Source organism: Gavialis gangeticus, unplaced genomic scaffold, assembly GCF_001723915.1.
Source record: "Gavialis gangeticus isolate Ggan-Ray unplaced genomic scaffold, GavGan_comp1, whole genome shotgun sequence".
In the NCBI taxonomy this organism is placed as follows: Eukaryota; Metazoa; Chordata; order Crocodylia; family Gavialidae; genus Gavialis; species Gavialis gangeticus.
Window position 1 is genome coordinate 1,671,508 of NW_017729029.1, and position 19,966 is coordinate 1,691,473.

The 19,966-nt window shown below is 41.0% G+C and overlaps 1 protein-coding gene across 1 annotated transcript in view; it reads left to right on the forward strand.

Moving 5' to 3' along the window:
* AR (androgen receptor) overlaps window positions 1-19,966 on the forward strand; it is a 146,001-nt gene that overhangs the window by 83,176 nt on the left and 42,859 nt on the right. Inside the window, exon 4 of the mRNA XM_019520996.1 lies at window positions 9,247-9,363. Coding sequence (XP_019376541.1) covers window positions 9,247-9,363 — 117 coding nt within the window. The remainder of the gene's footprint in view (window positions 1-9,246; window positions 9,364-19,966) is intronic.

The following is a 19,966-nucleotide window of genomic DNA, read 5'->3' on the forward strand; positions in this document are numbered from 1 at the left end:
TGACGTGGGCTTCCTCACCGGAAGCTGAACAGTCTGGGATTTTCTTTTTCTCTGAATATTGTTCTGATCTGCCTCCTAAGCGGTAAGGAATCCAGACAGACTAGGTTTTATTTTTCTTAGTAGAAGATGCCGCTATAACTGCTACACCAGGCCTGTTCTCGGCTTCCAGAGAAAAAGCTGACTTCTCTTATTCCTTATATTTCCCCACTCCAACCTTCTTCCTGCCACAAAACAAAACAGAGCAACAAAAAGCCCCTCCCTCTACATGACTTTTTTTTTCATGTGAAAATGAAAGGTATCGATGTATATGGTCAGGGTGGTTTGGGCCGTGAACTATGGGCTTTAAGACTTGCCCCACTCCCGCACCTTGTACTGACACCCTTCCAGAAGAAAGTATCAGAAAAAACAAGTTATCTGTATACATCATGTTATCTTGGGTGAAATTCATGGACCAGTTGTCCCATCTCACAACAGAGACAGGTAGGGGAACTCTTTCAGTTCCCCATGGGGAACTCCCAGCAAAACCAATCTGTCTGGGCTGGGGTGAGATTCGGATCTCTTCCATGTCTTCCTGTGTTCAGCTCCCAGAACCTGTGAATTTCCCCTAAGACTTCATGAATGTTCAAGGCCATCCTACCAGTTCTGGGGCTTTCTCCTTACAGCCTTCCCTAGCAGCTCGGTAGTGGAACAACACTGCTAGGAATTTCTCTGTCTAGAGTTGTTCTGGATGCTCAGAGTGCTGTCTCATAGGGATTCAAATGGAAAAGTTAACGCAGCCTCAGGCAGCCCTAATTCTCTGGGAAGTTCCCTATATGATTGGTGGCAGGATTGATGTGCAACCCCCTTCTACCAGATCTGTGTTGACTGCGTGCTGGAGACTGCTGATCTCTTGGCACAGGCACATACCAGATCCAGCCTCACTTGCCTTTTTTTTCAGTCAGAAATGTAAAAACAGACTATTTTCCATTTTTCATTGGCACTCCTCCTTCCTGTTCTAGAGCCTGGAGCCATGATATCATGGTCATCCTGGGCTCTGTCATGGCTGCAGTCTTGCTGCCCATCTTGTCTACCACATCTTATAAATAAAAAAGGGTCTGAAGTTCCTGTTTCCTGTTCCTGCACCTTTTGTACTTCTGAGCAGAGGACACATTCTCTCTCTTCACCATGTCCTGACCTGCCAAGAGTTAGCCATTTGCCAGACAAAAGCATTAGTGCCAGGTTGCTGATTCCTGCCAGCACAGATAATAGTTTTGAAGTGAATTGTTTTCAGGCCCTGTCTTCATAATGTTTAAAATTACCTTCTCTCCTTGGGCTAGGTTTTTGAATCATTGCCTGAGGAGCCTGCAAAGGTTCCCTTCTTAGAATTGCAAAACAAATAATACCTGCCTGCTTTGCTCGGTAGCGTCTCATCCCAGGTTTTGTACCTTTGGTTGTCTTATGTTGACTCATCTGATTGTGTAAGTTGTGGGTGAAAGTGCATGGACAGAATCCAGAGAGTCCCAGGATTGGAACAGCAAGGATTACTGCCAGTAACTGGTGGAACTGATTTGGGATCTCAGGACTGAAATGGTAGGGAGATGAAGACAGCACTTCATTAGCACAATCACAGATTGGACTAGATGATCTCTTGAGGTCCCTTCCAGCCTTACTTCTCTTGAAACTGTTGCTATATGAACTGTAGGAGAAGCCTACACACTGGCCCTTGCTGTACTCTCTACCACATGGGGTTGCCAAACTCTGTACTTAAGCAGGTTACCCATTGACTGCAGAGTAGGCAAGGCAGGAGCAGATACTAATGGATGAAAGCCTGAAGCAAATACTTTAAGTTTAAACAAGCAGGTGAACTAAAATGTATTTATGTTTTTACTACCAAAGGGTAAAATAGTTAAAAAAATTCCACTCAGTGGACTTGAGCTTCTTTAAAATACAGCCTCTTCAGTTTAAATGATTTGATGGTTACTCATTTTTATAGCTTGCCATTTAGACATTCCTGGCTTGCTCCAATTCTCTAATTCTACTTTGTCCACCTACACAGTGTTCTTCAGAGGTATTCTGTGCTTTTACAACTCCAGTACTTGGCGGTAGTTCATCATTTGAGTGACACTGAGTGTGTCTACATGTGTATTTACATCAGCTTAAATATACTGCAGAGTAAGTTAATGCACAGTAAGCCGGAATAGGTTGGCATCTACACATGCAGGCATTTAAAGTGCATTAACCCTGTGTGTGGACTGACTTGGGACTAACTAAAGTATTACTGTGCAGTAAGGCATCTGCATATGCATTACTGCGCAATAACTAATCATGCATAAATTTGATACCTTTGTGATGCAGGTATCAAATTTATGCTCAAGTCAGTGTAAGTCACCATATTTACTGTGCAGTGTGGGCATTCCAGTGTCCAGATTCTCACATTGAGCCAACCTGCCTTTCTAACTATGGCAAGCTGTTGAAATGGGAAAGAAAGTAAGACAGAGTGGCCGCATCTAACTCTACGGCTGTATGCTCCCATGCAGGTTTTAGAGCTGATCAAAGACTTTCCTTCATTTCTGTCAGTCAAGTTAAACTTGTGACAAGTGTAAATGGCAGTTGTCAAAGTCACCTGGTACATTATTGGATGCTAAAAGCAAGCTATGTCTCGCTGATGACTTTCTGATTGGGGCAATGTATTAGGAACCCAATCAGACTGGTTGACCCATCTGTTCCCTGTCTTGTTTCTGTTCACAGCCACCACCAGATTTTCCAAAGGTAAGGGCCAGAAACTTTGCCACTGCCAATAAGGGGGTAATCTGCTACTGACGAAAGTTTTGCTCCTAACCCCTGGTAGCGAGAGAGTAGTTTGTACCCTGAAGTATGAGGATTTATAGCCCCGCCACAGTGTTTAATGTCTTTTAGCATTTACTGTTATAAATTTTATTCCAGATGTTGGTATAGATTGCTTTCTGGAAGAGGCTGCTGTGCTAGATACAACAGTAACTCTTGGTGACAGACTTCTGGTTGAAGAAAAAATGCTGCAGCTTGTGCTGCTAGGCAGTCAACATTAATCTTTATTCTCATCTGAGACTGAAGAATTGTCCTCCCTCTTCCCCTTTCCTTTCTGATTTTAATTGTAATTTCAGCTGATGAGCCAAGAGGAATTCAGTGACCATGACAATTGCATCATCTTCCTTGTTGCGGTATGCTAGAAAGAGGCAAGAAGGGCATCCATTTAGAAACAGAGGGCATATGCCCAGCACGTGGAGGTAGCAGCAGGCCAATATAGAATGGCTGGCAGTGTTGGCAGTCCAGCAACTTGGCAGATTCTCCACTGCTTAAGAAGATGTCCTTTAAAAAGAGAGGGGTCCATCTTCTACATCCATATTGCTTCATTTAACTGAACAGTCTAAAGGGCTTTTTAACATTTTCCATCTAGACTTAATACCAAATAATATGCAGATCAAATTATGTTTTCATGGCCACAGTTGAAGATCACAACCATCTGGAATTTTGTCATTGCAGAGGGGGTTGAGTCCCAATACAGCACATGTTTTTCTGCCATTTAACTACATGGAAAAACTCTTCTTCCTGGTATATGGCTGTTTCTGAAAGGGCGTGGGCATGTGGTATCTTGGAGGACAGTTATTCTGATAAATTACAGAGTAGCATTCATTAGAGAATAAAAAAACTCTCTCTACTATTATAGAGGAAGCATTAGACAAACTGAAACTCAGATATACAGTGTTTCAGGATGAATATAGACCAGGCTGATAGAAGATATGCTGCTATTCTCAACCAAAGCAATTTGCCAAATTCCAGGAAACAGAATTAGGGTTGTCTTGATGAGTTCATTTTTTGATCCTGAGATTTGATAAAAAAAAATAACTGCTTCCATGTCTTCTGTGTAGGTGGAGAAAAGACGTGCAAAATATGATTAGGACTCTGTTCAGTACAGAGGTGGTTTCAAAACCACAGTTACAGCACTTTACTCACCACAAACTCACCATAAACAAAATTAAGCCTTAATCTTGTAAGCAATGGGACTACTCAGTGAGCACAATATTTTTGCAGTTACATAAATGTTTGCATTGGCTTTGAAACAAACAACAAAAGATGCATGTGTTGTTTACTAAATGGAAAAGGAAAAGGCTGATGAGAAATTTAAAACCAACCAAAATTCAAAATACGTATATTAACAGTTGTTTGGTTTAAAGGACACTTGCTGTGGGATACTACACCAACTGCTTTAATTGGCAAGCTGCCTTAATTAAAAGTGCCCATGCATCACGTGTATCAGTGTCCCCATGCTAAAAAAATGGTGTCGGGGCGCTTTGAACTAAAGCTCATCAAATGTGTGTTATTTCAAAGCACCCCACCGCCATTTTTTTACTATGGGGATGCTGATACACGTGATGCGGAAGGCTGCTGGAGTGCTACAGTTTCTGTGCTCCAGCAGACTCAATTAATCCCTAGCCCCAAATTAATCAAGTCTGCTCTGACGTGCTGGATTTCCAGTGCAGCAGAGCAGAGTCCTCGCATGTCTAGAGGAGCCCTTGATTGCAAATTTGTCCATTTGTTTTGAAATGAAGAGAAGTAAGTCATCCTAAAAGAGTAAAATACATTGCAGAAAAAGGTACCTATGTGTGTGAGATCCCTTTTTAAAATTTAAGGTTCTCTTCTTCATTGCCCATGCTTTACATTCAAGGATAAACTATTGCTCCTGATCCAGGACCAGAAAATAAACTGATTTGTGTCTACATCAAATACTTTACATCTGTTTTTATCATGAAGGGTGTTTTGGGGAGGAAAGGACAAATACAGATAGAAGAGTGGAGGAGTCATTATTAGTATATCTGCAAGAGCTCTGTAAATTGGTATCCATCTTGAGAAGATCCATAATTACAGCTGTCCTTCTTTCAGGCAAAGGGACCTGGATAGGAGCCAGTTCAAACTTGTTAAGGTGGCTCTTAGCTAGGCTGAGAAGGTAGCACGTGCTGTAGTCTCTTTCTTAGGGCCTTAAACTCATAGTATGGAGCAATATTCTCAGCCTCTGGCAACTGTGGCTATGAGAATTGTAGATTTTCATTTATATACTAGGAAAAATCTCTGCCTCTCAAGTACAAGGGGCAGAATGACCCAGTCAGCTTAATCTCCCAGCAAGGAAGGAACAGACAGATGTATGAACAGCTATCCTTCTCTTCTTATTTACATTTTCGGTAACGGCTAACAGCTTTCACTCCATTGTGCTAGACCCTATGCCTACATGTAACAAAATGTCAGTCTCGGCCATAGGTCTTACAATCTAAATAAAAAAAGGTAAAGCCTTCCCTAACTGGGATTGAACTCCAGCTGCAACAGCTAGAAAACCAGATCCTGACCAGTAGCTCAGTGGCTGATTATGAGACTAAGAGCTCATCTGGATACAACTAAACCCATAGATCTGAGGGCAGAATCTCAGAGAGGTATTTTAAAAACATGCACAGTACATATAATGATTGCATATAATGATTGGAATTGATAGGTATGAGAGCCAACAGAGCATTCCACCTCTGCATGGGAGAAGCTTAATAAATCACCAAGTCCATTTTATGTTTTTGCCTCTCTATGGAATCTGGCAACAAAGAGTGACCAAACAGTGACCATTGGTGATGCGTATATCTCAATGTGGGGATGGTCTCCTAAGGGAATGGGACGATATACATCTCACAGAAATATCATCACACTGCAGTAGTTATTAATCATCTCTGAGCTGAGGTAAAATGATATTGGCAGGCTAGTAGTTAGAAGATTTTGTATTCAACCAGCAATCCCTTAAACTGTCCCATTCACCTACATGGATTGTTTTTCCCCACTTCCCCACACATGCTCATGCTGCATGGATGCAAAGTGAAGGAAGCAAGTACTGTTTGACAGAGAGAACTGCCTTTGAGCTTATTCATGTGTTTGCATTTCAAAAGATGGTGGGTGCTGTGGCAACTGGTTAGCCTCAGAGAGAGAGTTTAGATAATGATGTCTCTGACCCTGGAATGTCCTTGTGTGGCTTGAGCAGTTATCTTGCTATAGTTCTTTGTTAATGTCACTGCTTGGGGAGACACTTGGCCTTTTCAAGCTTTGGAGCTGTTATTTTAACACAGATACTGTAGTTTAGGCTAGGGAAGTGAGATAGGAAGGAGCAGGAGCCAATCAGTGAAAAGATGGGGCCAGAAGACACTTTAGACAGAGCTGCCTTCAGGTAACCTCTCCAAGGTGCAGCCCAATTTTTGAGCAACCTCTGGCTAAGACAGGAAGTTCTCCAGTGGCAGACACGATAGTTCGTTTTAATCCTATCTTCCTCTTCTGTCTGTGTTGTTATTGGTAAGTTCAGGGGGGATTCTACATACCCAGCTTCACCGCAAGACAGGAAACGTACAGCTTAAAACAACTGGGGAGAAAGAAACCAAGGGTCTATGTGATCTGCCCTACCACGCCTCCATATCAGTGCCATGGGAAGCAATGTATTCATTCTTGTTTGATTCATGATATAAGCAGTCAGACTGAGAGAGCCTGGACGCAGTGCCTGGTTCAATTAGTGCAAAAATAATGCTACCTAACCTAGTTTCTACTGAAGTTGTACATTGTGCATCCTTTTCAATGAATTGCTGAAAAGAGGCTAGCATTAGAGTTTTATGGGATTTTGCAAGGTCTGTGCTTCTGAGGATTTTTAAGCATCCTCAAAGCTAGTAATAAGCAAGCAAGAAACATGGAAAGTCCTGAGAGAGGCAGCTGTTGAATGATAGAGTGCTGTTAAAAGGATTTAGTGAAATATCATATGCTTTAGGTAATGTGCTCCAGTCCCATTATGTTTCCATTCTTGGCAGGCAAGGATTTGGGGTGTGATAACCAGGTTCTTATAAAGGCAGTTACCAGTCAGTTAAAAGTATGCTAGTTTTTTCTCTCGCTGTCATAGCCTTGTGCCATACCTCTTGAGAGACGAGACTGTTGTTATAACAGAGAGCCTCATTATGACTTTTCTGTCAGACCGCAATTGAAGGTTGCTGATGTAATTTTGGTGATGGAAGTCAATAAGGTCACACAGTGAGTTCAATTGTATAAGGCTTAGGGGGCACAAGTAAGGTGGTGGAAGAGGAGCAGGAGTACCAATTTAGAGTCAAGTCACCTAGGAGACAAAAGCATGTAAATGACTGCAAGGAGTTCTTTTTGGAACTTGGAGATTGATGAAAGCAGAGATGGCCCAATGTTTTATCTGACCCCAGTGCTGCTAACCAGTTAGCTTGGCCCATTCCTGGCTTTTTTGAGAGAAAAGGTTTGGGGCTTTTGGTTGTGTTTTGTTTTATTTTGCTGTGTTCAATCAATGCCACAAAGTGAATCATTTATGAATCATTTGTCAAAATGATTACAACAGGCAGTCATTAGATTAGACCCATCCCTTTAATAGGTCTCTACATAGATCAAAAGCTTGACAGATTAAAGAATACAAAAAACAAATGTCATAGATAACCACTGGAGCTATTAAGGGATAATCATAATTTTCCATTACTCCATAGCTGCAGATTACTTTGTATACCTGGCTTCATTTTGAGAGGCTGATCCAGTTTTTGATGGTCAGTGTATGAAGCATATGAGGCAGATTCACTCTAGTAAATGTATTTAGACCTGACATGAAAACAAAATATGAATCAATTGGCACAGTGAGAAGGTTCATTCTTACTAAATCGAAAGATTGAGACATCAAAGAATAAGGTGGAAGTGGAATAAACAATATCAGTGAGCGCATCTACACATGCATTTACTTCGCATTAAAGTTACTGAGCAGTAAACAGAAATAGGCCAGCATCTACATGTGCAGGCATTTAAGGCACATTAACGCTGTGTGTGGTCTGATTTGGGACTAAAGTTAATCCCAAATCAGTCCACACACACAGCATTACGGTGCAGTAACTAATTGGATGTAAATTTGATATCTGCATTATGCAAGTGTCAAATATATGCCCAAGTCAGTGTAAGTCACCATAGTTACTGTGTAGTAAATGTGCACATGTAGACACATTCATTGACAGCTACTTTTCTGCCTTCTAATAAAACAAGAGGAAAGGTTTATCTAAGATGCCATCTGTGATGGACAACAAATAGCTTGCCTTCTCAGCTCTCCTTAAATGCTCCTAAATTCACTGCTACAGAGGAGATTGCACAGAGAGAAAGGTAATTAGGAGATATGTTCAGTTAAAAATACACTCCATTGACCTGGGAAGACTGCGGTGCCAGTATATTCAGCCCCAGCAGATCCGGGGAGGGAATGGGGATCATGAACTTTCCTGACATGCAGAATTCATTCCGTACAAAATTCATCCCCCAAAACTAAGGATAACTGGCTGTACCTTGTAGCTTCAAGATCCAGTTAATATTGGTGGATGAAATGAAAAATTCTACTACTGAATGGATTGTAAGCAGAATGCTAAATATCTAGGGACATGCATTGTCTAGGGACATATTCCACAACCCATTGAATAGACGTGTAAATAAAGGGAATTTTGTCAGCTTCATGGACATAATATGAACATTATAGTTCTCCAAAGAATGTTGAAACTGTGAGAATGGAAATTGTATGACAGTATATGGTATAGACACCAAAGGGTAGTAGAGAATTGAGAGAGAAAGCTGTATGTAATGGAGCAGTTCTCTGGCAGTGGGATCTCTTGCTTTGTCATTTGTAGTTCTCTTTTTTTTCTTTAGGAAGTGACCATATATTCCTTCTTAGCAAGCTTCTTGGGACCTGTTTCAGCTGCTTTTATCTATATACCCGTTTAAACAGGACTGTCATGTCATAGAGCCAAGAGGTACAGCCCTTCTTTGTGTAGAATTTGGTCAAGAATGATTAGAGAGGGAAAGAGCCATTAAATCTCAAGTAGACCACCCCTACTAATACAGGTTTGTTCTCTATAGTTTGTTCTCTAGGGTTTGCCTACACAAGGATGTTAGTGCCCCGTGAGCTCAGGTGCAAATTTACTCTCTACTGACTATTATATGTTAATTCTCTAGTCAGGTGCTTTTGGTATGCAGTAAGTGTGAGGTTATTTATTCCACTTTCAGAGGCACTTTTTTTACAAGACCGACGTAGAACTCAAAGAGAAATTTGAATTTGAAAGCTTCTCTTTGACTTCAATGGGAACAGCCTAGGATATATACAGTGGACCCTATGAGAAACTGTGTGCATTTTGTATGATCTGTGGAAATGAATCCATTATCCATCCTTGTTTTCTTGCACATTTCTAGGTAAACAGAAATACCTTTGTGCCAGCCGGAATGACTGCACCATTGATAAATTCCGAAGGAAAAACTGCCCTTCCTGCCGCCTTCGAAAATGCTATGAAGCAGGGATGACTTTGGGAGGTAGTCTATACACAGCTGTCTTCAATTCTGTTAAGATGCACTGGTTTGGTATATATTTAACACATGTACTTACAGTGATTAATGTTCTATCTTGCTTCTTATGTTGGCACCCATTATGGTAGTACCTATATGTTGGCATGGATAAATTCTTGTGATTATCTTAATACAGAATGCAGATTCCTTCTGCTTTTCCCTTCTGTATTTCCAGTGTGTCTTACTGTCTTTCCTATAGTTTATAATCTAAGTGATGCCGTGTCATGGCACGGAAAGAGTTAAGAGTGGGTCCGTTGTTTTAAAAAGCTGCAGGGGAAAAACCTATGTCTTCTGCACTTTGCTGATCCATGCGTTTATATAATGCATACAAGTAACAGCAGTGTCCGCCATCACTTCACAGCAAAAATATAATGACCCACCAAGGGCTTCCTTGTTTTTCAGATTTCTGCAAAAATTACTTGTGGCTTTTAATACCTGTCATAAAATATAACTGTCCCCACAGTAATTTATTGTTCTCACAGCCGGTAATTGCAGACCCCTTCCTCTTTTTTGTCTGCATTATTTATTCTTTTACTAATCTGCAAAGTCCTGTGATCCCCAAAAGAGCCTTCCCCATTATTAGTGTGTGCTGTAGGCATTCTTAAGTGTTTGCCTTTGGCTAAGAGGAACCATTTCCACAGGCTTCTCTAGAAAAGTTATTGCCCAATTGTCTTTTACTTTTCTATACTGGAACATTATCTCCTTGCCTTTTTAAAAGGTATTTGTTGTTAAAGGCACTATGAAGTGCTTTGACACATCCAGATTATGAACCTTAAATAGGTCTGCTTTTATTAAGACATCTCTCCCTTCAATAGGACAGTAATTATGGGGAAACACTAAGCTTCCATCCAGGACTTTCTTATTTTATGGCTCTCCCCTTAATACTTGTATTGTTCTCAAGAAGTGTTTTGCCCCGAAGTGCCCATTTTTCAGCCATATGAAGCTCTGCCTAACTGGTGATGGCCTTTCTTTTCTTTATAAATAAGTCAGGGGAGATGATATACTGCTTTAGAAATTATTGTGCTGTGCATGCTCTGTTCTTGCATTTTCCAAATGAATATATAATAAGACACTCCACTAGTGGCCTCTTGTTACCCAGTGAGGCTGGCTCACATTTGATTGTGCCTCCTCTGGCCATTAAGAACTTTCACAGTGAGCCTTGTTGATCAAGGTGGCATGCATATTTTATGTTTTATTTTCTGGAACATGATGGAAGTGGATTAATCCCATCTGTACAGAAATCATGCTTAGCCCTTTTCATCTCCAGAGTGATTTATGAGTATTGCCTCTCAGATCCTCAGTGCAGCCTGGCTGCAGGAGCATTATTATCCCCCTATTTCAGATGGGCAGAAGGCACTAACAGGTGAAGGTTCTCAGTGAGTCGGAGCCTGAGTTGGGGGAGAACTCGCAAGATGCTGGTCCTCTGAGCTTGGGTAGACATTGCTACTTTTTCAAATGCTGGAAGAAAGGGAAGAGCCCAGGTATGTTTGTAATAGGCAATTCAAATTGTTGGCATATATTTGACCCAATATCATTGAACTTGAATGTTTAATAATAAAAAAAAATACTTAAGTTAAAAGTGGCAGACCCAGAGGCTTCTCTCTATCCACATGTGCACTTGGGTTTACTGGCCATTAAGACCTTGCTAGGAGGAAAGAGGTGTTATTAAGTTAGCTGACTGGAGTGAAGCGATTTGGAATTGTCAGGTGAGTTGGCTGGTCAGGGTAGACCCCAGCATCCAGCATATTCTTTTCTTTGACTCGCTACGAGCAGAAGTTGCACTTGTCGCACGTTAAGTTGTGCCTGTGTTTGTCCTGGAACAAAGTATCCTGGGATCGGCATGTGCAAACATAGCCTTCTAATCTAGGCTTAGTAAACAACTGAATGCTGTGCTGCTCTTCTGCCATTGAGTCGATGATGCGATCCCAGTATAACCATACGGACATGTTTAGCAACATCCCAAGATAAAATGTTACTACTGCTTATCTGGGAAACTCTCCTGGGATGTGTCCCAGGACAATGGACATGGACATCTGTGCAACTATACTCTTGTCCCAGGATAGTGTTTTTTCCAACCTAAATGTGACATCTGGTGGCAGCCTAACATTACAGACTAGGATGTTATCTTATGTTAGTTAACTTGAGCTAAGGTTACCTTAAAGATGTATCCATAAAGAAGAGAATATACATATTTTTTTAAAATTTTCCCTTCATTGACTATTAGAAACAGGAGATAGGGAAAGAGAAGGGGAATAGGGGTAAGAATGGTTACTGTCCACTCTTCCTGTCACGTGTGTGCTCTGATGCACAGTACAGTATCTAGTATCCCTTCAAAACCCTGATTTCAGTGGCACTTCAGCTGAACATAGCTTGCCATACCAGGTTTTTGAGGCAACTACAGAGCAATTATTATAAAGTGCCCATAGGAACTCTTAAGTGCACTGAAACATGCAACAAAGCAGAGCTAATACAATGTGGTCAGAACATGACAGAGGCAACAAATAGGAAGACATTCATTTTTAATGACCACAAGATAACTAAATAAGATTCTGGGTGTATCTTAGAAAATACTAGGACTTCTGATACCGTCATGATCTTGTAATTTATAAACAACTATCCCTTAGTGAAAGAAGTCAGGTTAATTCTAAATCATTGTTAGCGCCTTTAGTTACATTTTGGGAAAGTGATGAGGGAGTCACTTAAACCATTTAAAAAATAACACACAAATTGGCTTTTAAGATTTTTTTTTTTTAATCAAGCTTTTGCAGTCACTGGAGTAGCCAGGGAAGCTTTCTGAATGCCTGGCAACTCTGTCCTCTGCAGTTGAGTCCTAAATCCATTTTATGATTTTTATTTTTAAGGGCTTTCTTGGCATTGCCTTGCCAGGGTTATGAAGAGCTCTTATTTACTGCTTGGGCAGCTCCAAGAACCTCGAACCATGGGTTATATTCCAAATAGTCACTGAAAACACTTAAAGATGCCAGGAAAAGATTCACTGAAGCCCAAATAAAAGTACCAGAAGGCATGGAAGAACAGACACTCATGCAATTTGGGAAGAAGTGTGTGTGTTTAATAAGCTGGTTGAGAATTTTTCAGGGAAATATTTTTCAACAAAATATGCCAGTTTCTCAAAACTGAAAACTTCTTTAGGGTGGTTTTGAAGCATTTCTTTATATGAACACATTTTAGGAAAAATTTTAGAATTTTAAAATGAAAAGTTTTGGTTTCAATTTTAAGTTATTATCACTGTACTTTAAAAAAAAAAATTAAATAGTTAAAAAATAGCATGCATAGCATGTTTTATTCTGATGATTGTGAGACATTTCAGTTAATCCAAACTCTATTTTTCTGGATTTTTTTAGCTGGTACTTTTGAAAAAGCCACAAAACACTTTTGCAGGGTTGTTGGTTGTAGCCATGTTGGTCTAAGGACATAGACAGGTAAGATTCTTTGGGTAAATGTGGTATCTTTTATTAGACTAACTAAATAGTTGGAAAAAAGTTATGTGCAAGCTTTCGGACAGCAGCAGAGTCTCCCGGTGCCTGAAGAAGGGTGTTTGTGCCTGAAAGCTTTCAAATAACATTTTTTCCAACCATTTAGTTGGTCTAATAAAAGGATATCACATCTATCTAAAGAACTTTGCCTGCTTACGAGACCCTTTTGTCTTCTTGCCCCAGTTTGAGGTGGGAAAAAATTATGAAATAACCAAAATGTCTATGGATTGATAAATGTTTCCAGCCAAGATCTAATTTGTGTTAAATTGAAGCAGTGGCGACATGTAGGGGGTGCACGTGCACCCCATGACAGTGCCAGTGCACCCCCTGATTGGCCGTGCTCACCGTTTAGCCAACGGGCAGGGGGGACAGGCTGGACTGCCGGTGCCCACTCTGTGAGTGTCAACCTGGGGAGTGGCGCTTCCGGAAGCAATCAATTGGCTGCTTCGCAATTGGCCGCAGGGGAACTTCTTCCCCCCCACCCCATCAGTGAGATTGGCTGCGGAGGGGCCCCCCCTCCAAGTCACTGACTTGTTGCTGGGGTGGCACATGCCCCCCCGACTAAGGTGGCACCAGTCACCCAGGACTTGAAGCAAGAGAGGATCTCAGTGCCAGGATATCGTTGGTGCTGAAAAGAAACCAGAGATTCAAGTCCACTTTCCCTCCCCTGCTGTACAGTCTTTGTAGGATGCTGGAGGAGGCAGCAGCTCTTTATGGGGAGAGAACTCTGCTGTGACCCCATGGATGGGATTTGCTGCTTCTTAATTTAAGTTTATCCTCACAAGAAAATGAGATTTGTTTTAGGGTATGACTTGAAGGAATAATTAATTAACACAGTGTTAACAAGAGTTCTCAATCAACAGGCAAATGACCATCATATGTACTTTGAGTAAGCGGGTCAGGGTATGGTGTCAGTGGGCGCATCTACACAAAATTCTGACTGCGCGGTAGCTTAATAATATTACGCAGTAGCATGTCACAGCACAGACAGTGCTAATACACTACTTCACAGTATTATTAGGCTATTGTGAGTAGCGTCACTTAAAGTATATTCACCAGCACTACTGCCCAGTAACTCCGGTTACTTTGTATTTATTTAGTACTTATAGAAGCAAGTACTAAATAAGTGCACTGTAACCACTGTGCAGTAGCATCTCATGTAGATGGACCCAGTAAGAGATATCACTATTGGGCTGGCAATAGGTTAAACACAGTTTGCCCCCGCCTATGGTAACTGTTAAGCTAGTTAACATAATTCCTTGGAATTGTGTTCCTATGTCAACTGCTTGATTTACCAGTGCAGTCCTTACAGTGCGGTGTTGTATGTCCATGCCAAAATTTGTAACAGCCAGTGTTGATCCCATAATTAATCAAGTTACTTTACTGATTAAAATCCAGAAAATGTCTGAATAAGTGGAGTTGACAATGTTTGAGTCTCAGAAAACCTCGGCAGCTTTTTAATTTTAAATTTCAGTACTTTTTTGTTTGTGTTTCAGGAAACTTCCTTCCCTTTTTCATTTAAACTCTCCTATTAGCTTAGGGACATGTAATGAAAGTTGTGTGGGCCAGTGTCACTTACACCAAAGTTACATGGTTCCCTCCCACTCAACAGTAGCTTTGAATTGCCAGAACACTTCAACAGGGCCTTTCTTGTGCCAACAGTGAAGATTCTTGTTTGAGAGTCTTAAAAAAAAAAAAAAAGCACAAGAAAGGGGCTTAAGAGGTCATCTAGTACCACCTGCTCATGGAAGGATCACCTCTGTCCAAACCATCAAAAAAGTAATTGTTAAATCATTGCACTTCAGTCTTCTAATGACTAAGAATCTTTAGCATCTCTAAGGCTGGAAATAGATGCCACCTTAGTGCCACCATAACTTTTTTTATAGTGGCACAAAGCCAAAGCAGACAAACATCTGTGCCCCTTGTCATACCGCAAATGCCCAAAACTATGGCTGTGACAATAAATGGTATAAATTTGTGCTGCTTTTTTGTAGCAGATATCAGTTTGCTTTACAGAAGGAAAAGCACTCTACTCTGTAGCTGCCCCAGGCAAGGGCTTCGAGGTCCCAATCCTGAGCGACCCAGGAGTTTGCAGGGTGCAGTCTGCAGACTTGAAGCGGGGAACCCCTAGGGTAGGACACAACTCCCTCAGACATTTTCCCTCAGGATTGGGCCCCTGAGGTCCCAGAAGCATCATGGAGGACAGTGGCTACATCTGTTTTTGCTGATCAGCCGACGCAACCCAGTGGAGCTGATGCCACAACGGAAACAACATCTCTTTTTAGCCTCAGTGAGCTGTTCTGATTCTTAACTATCTTATAATTAGAAACTACATTTTTGTATACCTAAACAAAACACACCTTCTAATTTAAGCCCATTAATCCTTGCCTTGTACTTGGTGAATATAGAGAACAACTGAGTGCTACCCTCTTTGTAGCAACCTTTTTTGTAGGAAGATCATTGTCAGATCTTCCTTCTTTTCTTGATTAAATAATGACAATTCTTCTGACCAAGATTTCTATTCATTTTTGTTGATGCCCCCAGTTCTTTCTCTAGTTTGCTCAAATCTTTCTTAAAGTATGTTGCCCAAACCTGAATACAGTACTCCAGGTGAGGCCCTTGCCAGTGATGAACTGAGTAGAAGAATCACTTCCTGTGACTTGTACACAACAGTCCTGCTAATACACCCCACTACGATACTGGGGGGGGGTTCACAACAGTATTACAAGATTGAGTCATATTCAGCTTGTGACCCATCATAATACCTAGATCTTTTTCTGCAGTACTGCACTCTAGCCAGTCATTCCTTATTTTATATTTGTGTGTTTGATTGTTCTGTCCTAAGCGCAGTAGTTTGCACTTGTTCCCATTGAATTTGAGTTTATTTCAGACCTTTTATTTTCAATTTACCAAGGTGGTTTTTAATTCTAGTTCTTTCCTCTGAAGTGCCTGTATTCTCACCCAGCTCGGGGCCACCTGCAAAATTAAAGTGTATACTCAGTTCTATCCTCATGAAAATGTTATGGGAGAATGTGGAAAAACCCTTACTTAAATCATATTTGCTGTTCTCCCCCCGCCCACCTCCCTATTCCCCCTTTTTATCAGATCAGTTACCTTGTAATAGAAGAAAATCAGGTTGATTGGGCATAATTTGTTCTTGACAGATTGACTTTGACTCCTCCTTAACCCGTTATCTTCTAGATTGTTACAGATTGATTGTTTGATGCCATCTCCAATACCTTTTCTAGTATACAAGCTAGACAATATGATCTGTAATTCTGTCAGCTTTCCTTTTTCCCTTTTTTAGTGCTGGGCTCTATACTGATCATTTTCCAGTCTTCTGGAGCCTCACCTGACTTCCATTCGAGTTCAGATATTAGCCAGTGGTTCTGTAATTGTTTCAGCCATTTCCTTATGTACCCTAGACTGAAACTTTGAACCTGCTGATTTGGAAACATCTATCTGACCTAAGTCATCTTTCCCTTGTTTTTTCCTGCTGTAGGCTGAGTACTGGCACTCCTGACATTTTGATACTAATTGTGGTAATCATCTGATAATTGATTATTTTGTGAAGACTTTAAAAAAGCATTAAACACTTCAGCCTTCTCCATATAATCCATTATGAACTTCCTTTCTGTGGATGCGTCTACACATTCATTAATACACAATGGTTACTGCACATTTAATTTAGTACTTGTATAACCAAATACTAAATAAATGCACAGTAACCAGAGCTACTGTGTTGTAGCATTGGCAAATGCCTTTTTAGCGACACTACCGCGCAGCAGCATAATAATACTGTGCAGTAGCATATTAGCACTGTCCGTGCTGTGATATGCTACTGCACAGTGTTATTAGGCTACTTGTGGAGATATTAGCGTCTCATGTAGATGCCTGTATTCAGTAAAGGACCAGCACTTCCTTCAACCTTCCCATTACTTGGCACTATAGAAAGCTTTTTTTTATTATTACTCTGTATGTCCTTTGTTAATGTACCTGAGTTTGTCCTTTCTGATTTTTTTTTGTCTGTTTCTTTATCCATAGTAATAAAGCCAAATTTCCAGTTTTTGTAAGATTCCTTTTTTTGTTTCAAATTGGTGAAGAGCTCATGGTTTAGCCAGGCTGATCTCTTGCTATGCTTTCTATCCTTTCCTTTTTGGGAAAGCATGTTCTTATGCTCATAATGCTGTCTGGTTCTTGCTAGGTTCATAGACCACCCACAGTAAAAAGTTAAAGGTGAAAAATGTACAGGTTGACAACACCTAGACAAAACCCAGATTTGCAAAGCCAAAGGTTTTGTTTGAAATCTAGGCTCTATAATCAAGGTTGCACAGATTGTTCTCTTATCCCAACAAAAAGCCACTTTTTTCAATGTAAGTGGACTCATTTCCATATGAAAGTATCAACATGCCCAAGAACTGCCTTGTTTCTTCTCTGATTCAAAACCTTTTAAAATTTTTGAAAACACTGTTATTTAAAATTATTGTGGGTGACTCATCTTAGTGAACTTTGAAATGTATTTGATGTGGGTGAGGGGAAAAAATACCTTGAAAACTGGGCTGATGGACCTGGACTGTAATGAAAAGCAGCCAGCAAAAGAATGTCGCTAGTTAAGCTAACTGTGGCATAATGAAAATGAAAGAGACTGGCAGCATTGCACAGCACAAAATGAGGTGTGGGAGCCTTCATTAGTGACTGTTAAATGCACAAATGTGTTAATTTCAAACCTTTCTCTGTTGCTGAGATGGATAATATCGTATAGGATTGTTAGGCTGCTGTGAAAGTCTCTAAGAGCTTGCAATTGAAAAGGCTCAATTTTGCTGACCTCCTGGTAGGGAATGATTTAGATTTATTTTTCTATCCCCAAAATGTTTTTTGGGTTTCTTTACATCCTCCCCACCCCTCTTGTCTTAGCATGTACATATGCATAGCAGTGCAGAAAGTTGCTTGCTGGACTTTCTGCTCTTAAAACAGCAGGTAATAATAAATACACAATGACTGCAGTGATGCAGCTCAGTGGAGAAAGGGTAGGGCAGAGGCGAGCAGCCGTTCTGACACCCCCATCAATTTCTTTGTGGGAGTAAGTAGGAAAATAAATCAACTACAGCATGTAAATGCCCGCTGTCATGTAGAACCAAGGCTGGATTAGTGCACAAGGTCTAGCTCATTCTTCAGTTACAGTGCAGGTGGGAGAGAGGCAGGTTGAGCAACTTGGAAACAGACCTCATCTAAAAAGACTCTCTCCTATATTACCTCAACAATGTCACCTCTTTCACTTTGGGGTACTGCCATCTCACCTAAGATATGAGGCAAAGCAGCATGGCAGGAAAGTCGGCTGGCTGGTTCAGTTACCAATGACCCTAAAAATGGTGAGAGTATACCTCTGGGCCTGCATGAGGGAATGGTCCAAATCATTTGCTTTATGTTTCACTTTCAGAGTGCAGCTCTATAAAAATAGAAGAGCGGGGCTCTGCATTTGCCCCATAGTAACTGGATCAAATTTTCAGCTAGAAAGCTGGGAGGAGTCCGATGGCTTATTGTGCTGATTTGCTGAAGGCATGCTGCCTTCTGTCTAGCTGGTGGCATGGGAGAGAGAACTCATGACATTTCTCAGGCACGTACTAGGGCTGCTAGTGGTGGTGTTTGGCCTTATGTCCCTGATTCTTATTGAAGATAATGGCAACACTCTCAAACTTGGAATGCAGAAAACTTGTGGGAGGGAGGCTTCTTTGGGTACTTAGCAGCACTTCCTTGGCCACAGGGGGTCACTGTTGAACAGCAGAGTTGCATTGTGAGTCTAACTCCAAGCCCCTTCAAGCCTGGGAAGGACGGGAATCCCACTGCAGTCTCCCGCATAGCCATAGGAGCTCTGAGCCCTGCTCCCACCACACAGTGCTCTGTGATGTTTTGAAAACCAAGTGTGCCTTTTATTTATTTTTAAGCTTTTTTTCCTTGAATATTCTTAATATGTTCCCTTGAATACGAGCAGCCATGCATCAACACTGCGTTCTTATGTAGGACACACTGACAAAATTAACACCATTAATGATGGGGCTGCTTTTTTATTATTCTACAGGTCACCCTGACCTGTTCTGCCTGGTCTGTTTTACATTTGTTTTTAATGTTGGTTTAAAAGTAATTATTAAAAACAGGCATACACTGAATTCATGTGTAGCTGTTTTCCTTTTTGCTGTGAAAAGACACAGCATTCAGAAATGCTTCCAAACTCAAACACTTGGTATTAACTTGTTTAATTACCAGTTACTTCTAGGTATACAGGGCTGAGTGTAACCAGCCTACCCACAGCTCTGAGTATTTGTAAAGATATAAGAAGGCTATACAGAAAATGTCTTATTTAGGCCTGTCTGCTTTTGGCAGAGAACAGCAATATTTTGAAGCACTTCATTATTGATTTAGTTCACTCTGACCTGAGAGCTGAAATCCATTAAACCGAATCCTCTCTCTTGATCAACACCACCACACCAGAGTCAGGAAAAATGGAAAAAGGGGTAGTCATCACAGTACTTGGTGAAGCTAATAGCTTCTCAGCAAAAGCCCTGCCAGTGGACTTCATTCCTGTCCCCTGTTGTTTAAGATTTGGACATTTTCATAGCGCTGCTGATGGATTTCATGCCTAACCTGCAGTAACTCCTGCTATTGCATACTTAGGTACCCAAACATCCTTGCCCATGAAGCTTATATTGCCTTTTTCTAGACTTGACCATACACATGATTCTGCTAGCATACAATAGTTCTGATCTGCAGAATGCCCTGATAATCCAGTCAAGAGCCCCTCCTGTCAATGCACTTCAGTCCTGGCCTACATCACAGTCCTTTTGTTCCAGTTCTGTAGTCTAAACCTCCACAACTGAAGGCAGCGCAATTTTCAGAAACCCTGTTTTTCTGGTATTTCATCCTCACCCTATAGCTTTCAGAGGCTCCTCCTTCCTCACTGCAGCACCCCTTCGTGTTCCAGTTTGGATTCTCTATTGAGCAGACGCTTCCAAACGTGGAGGCCTTGAATAGATTCAGTTTCGTAGAGTGGGAGGCCAGAATAAACCATTGTAAAAATGTAT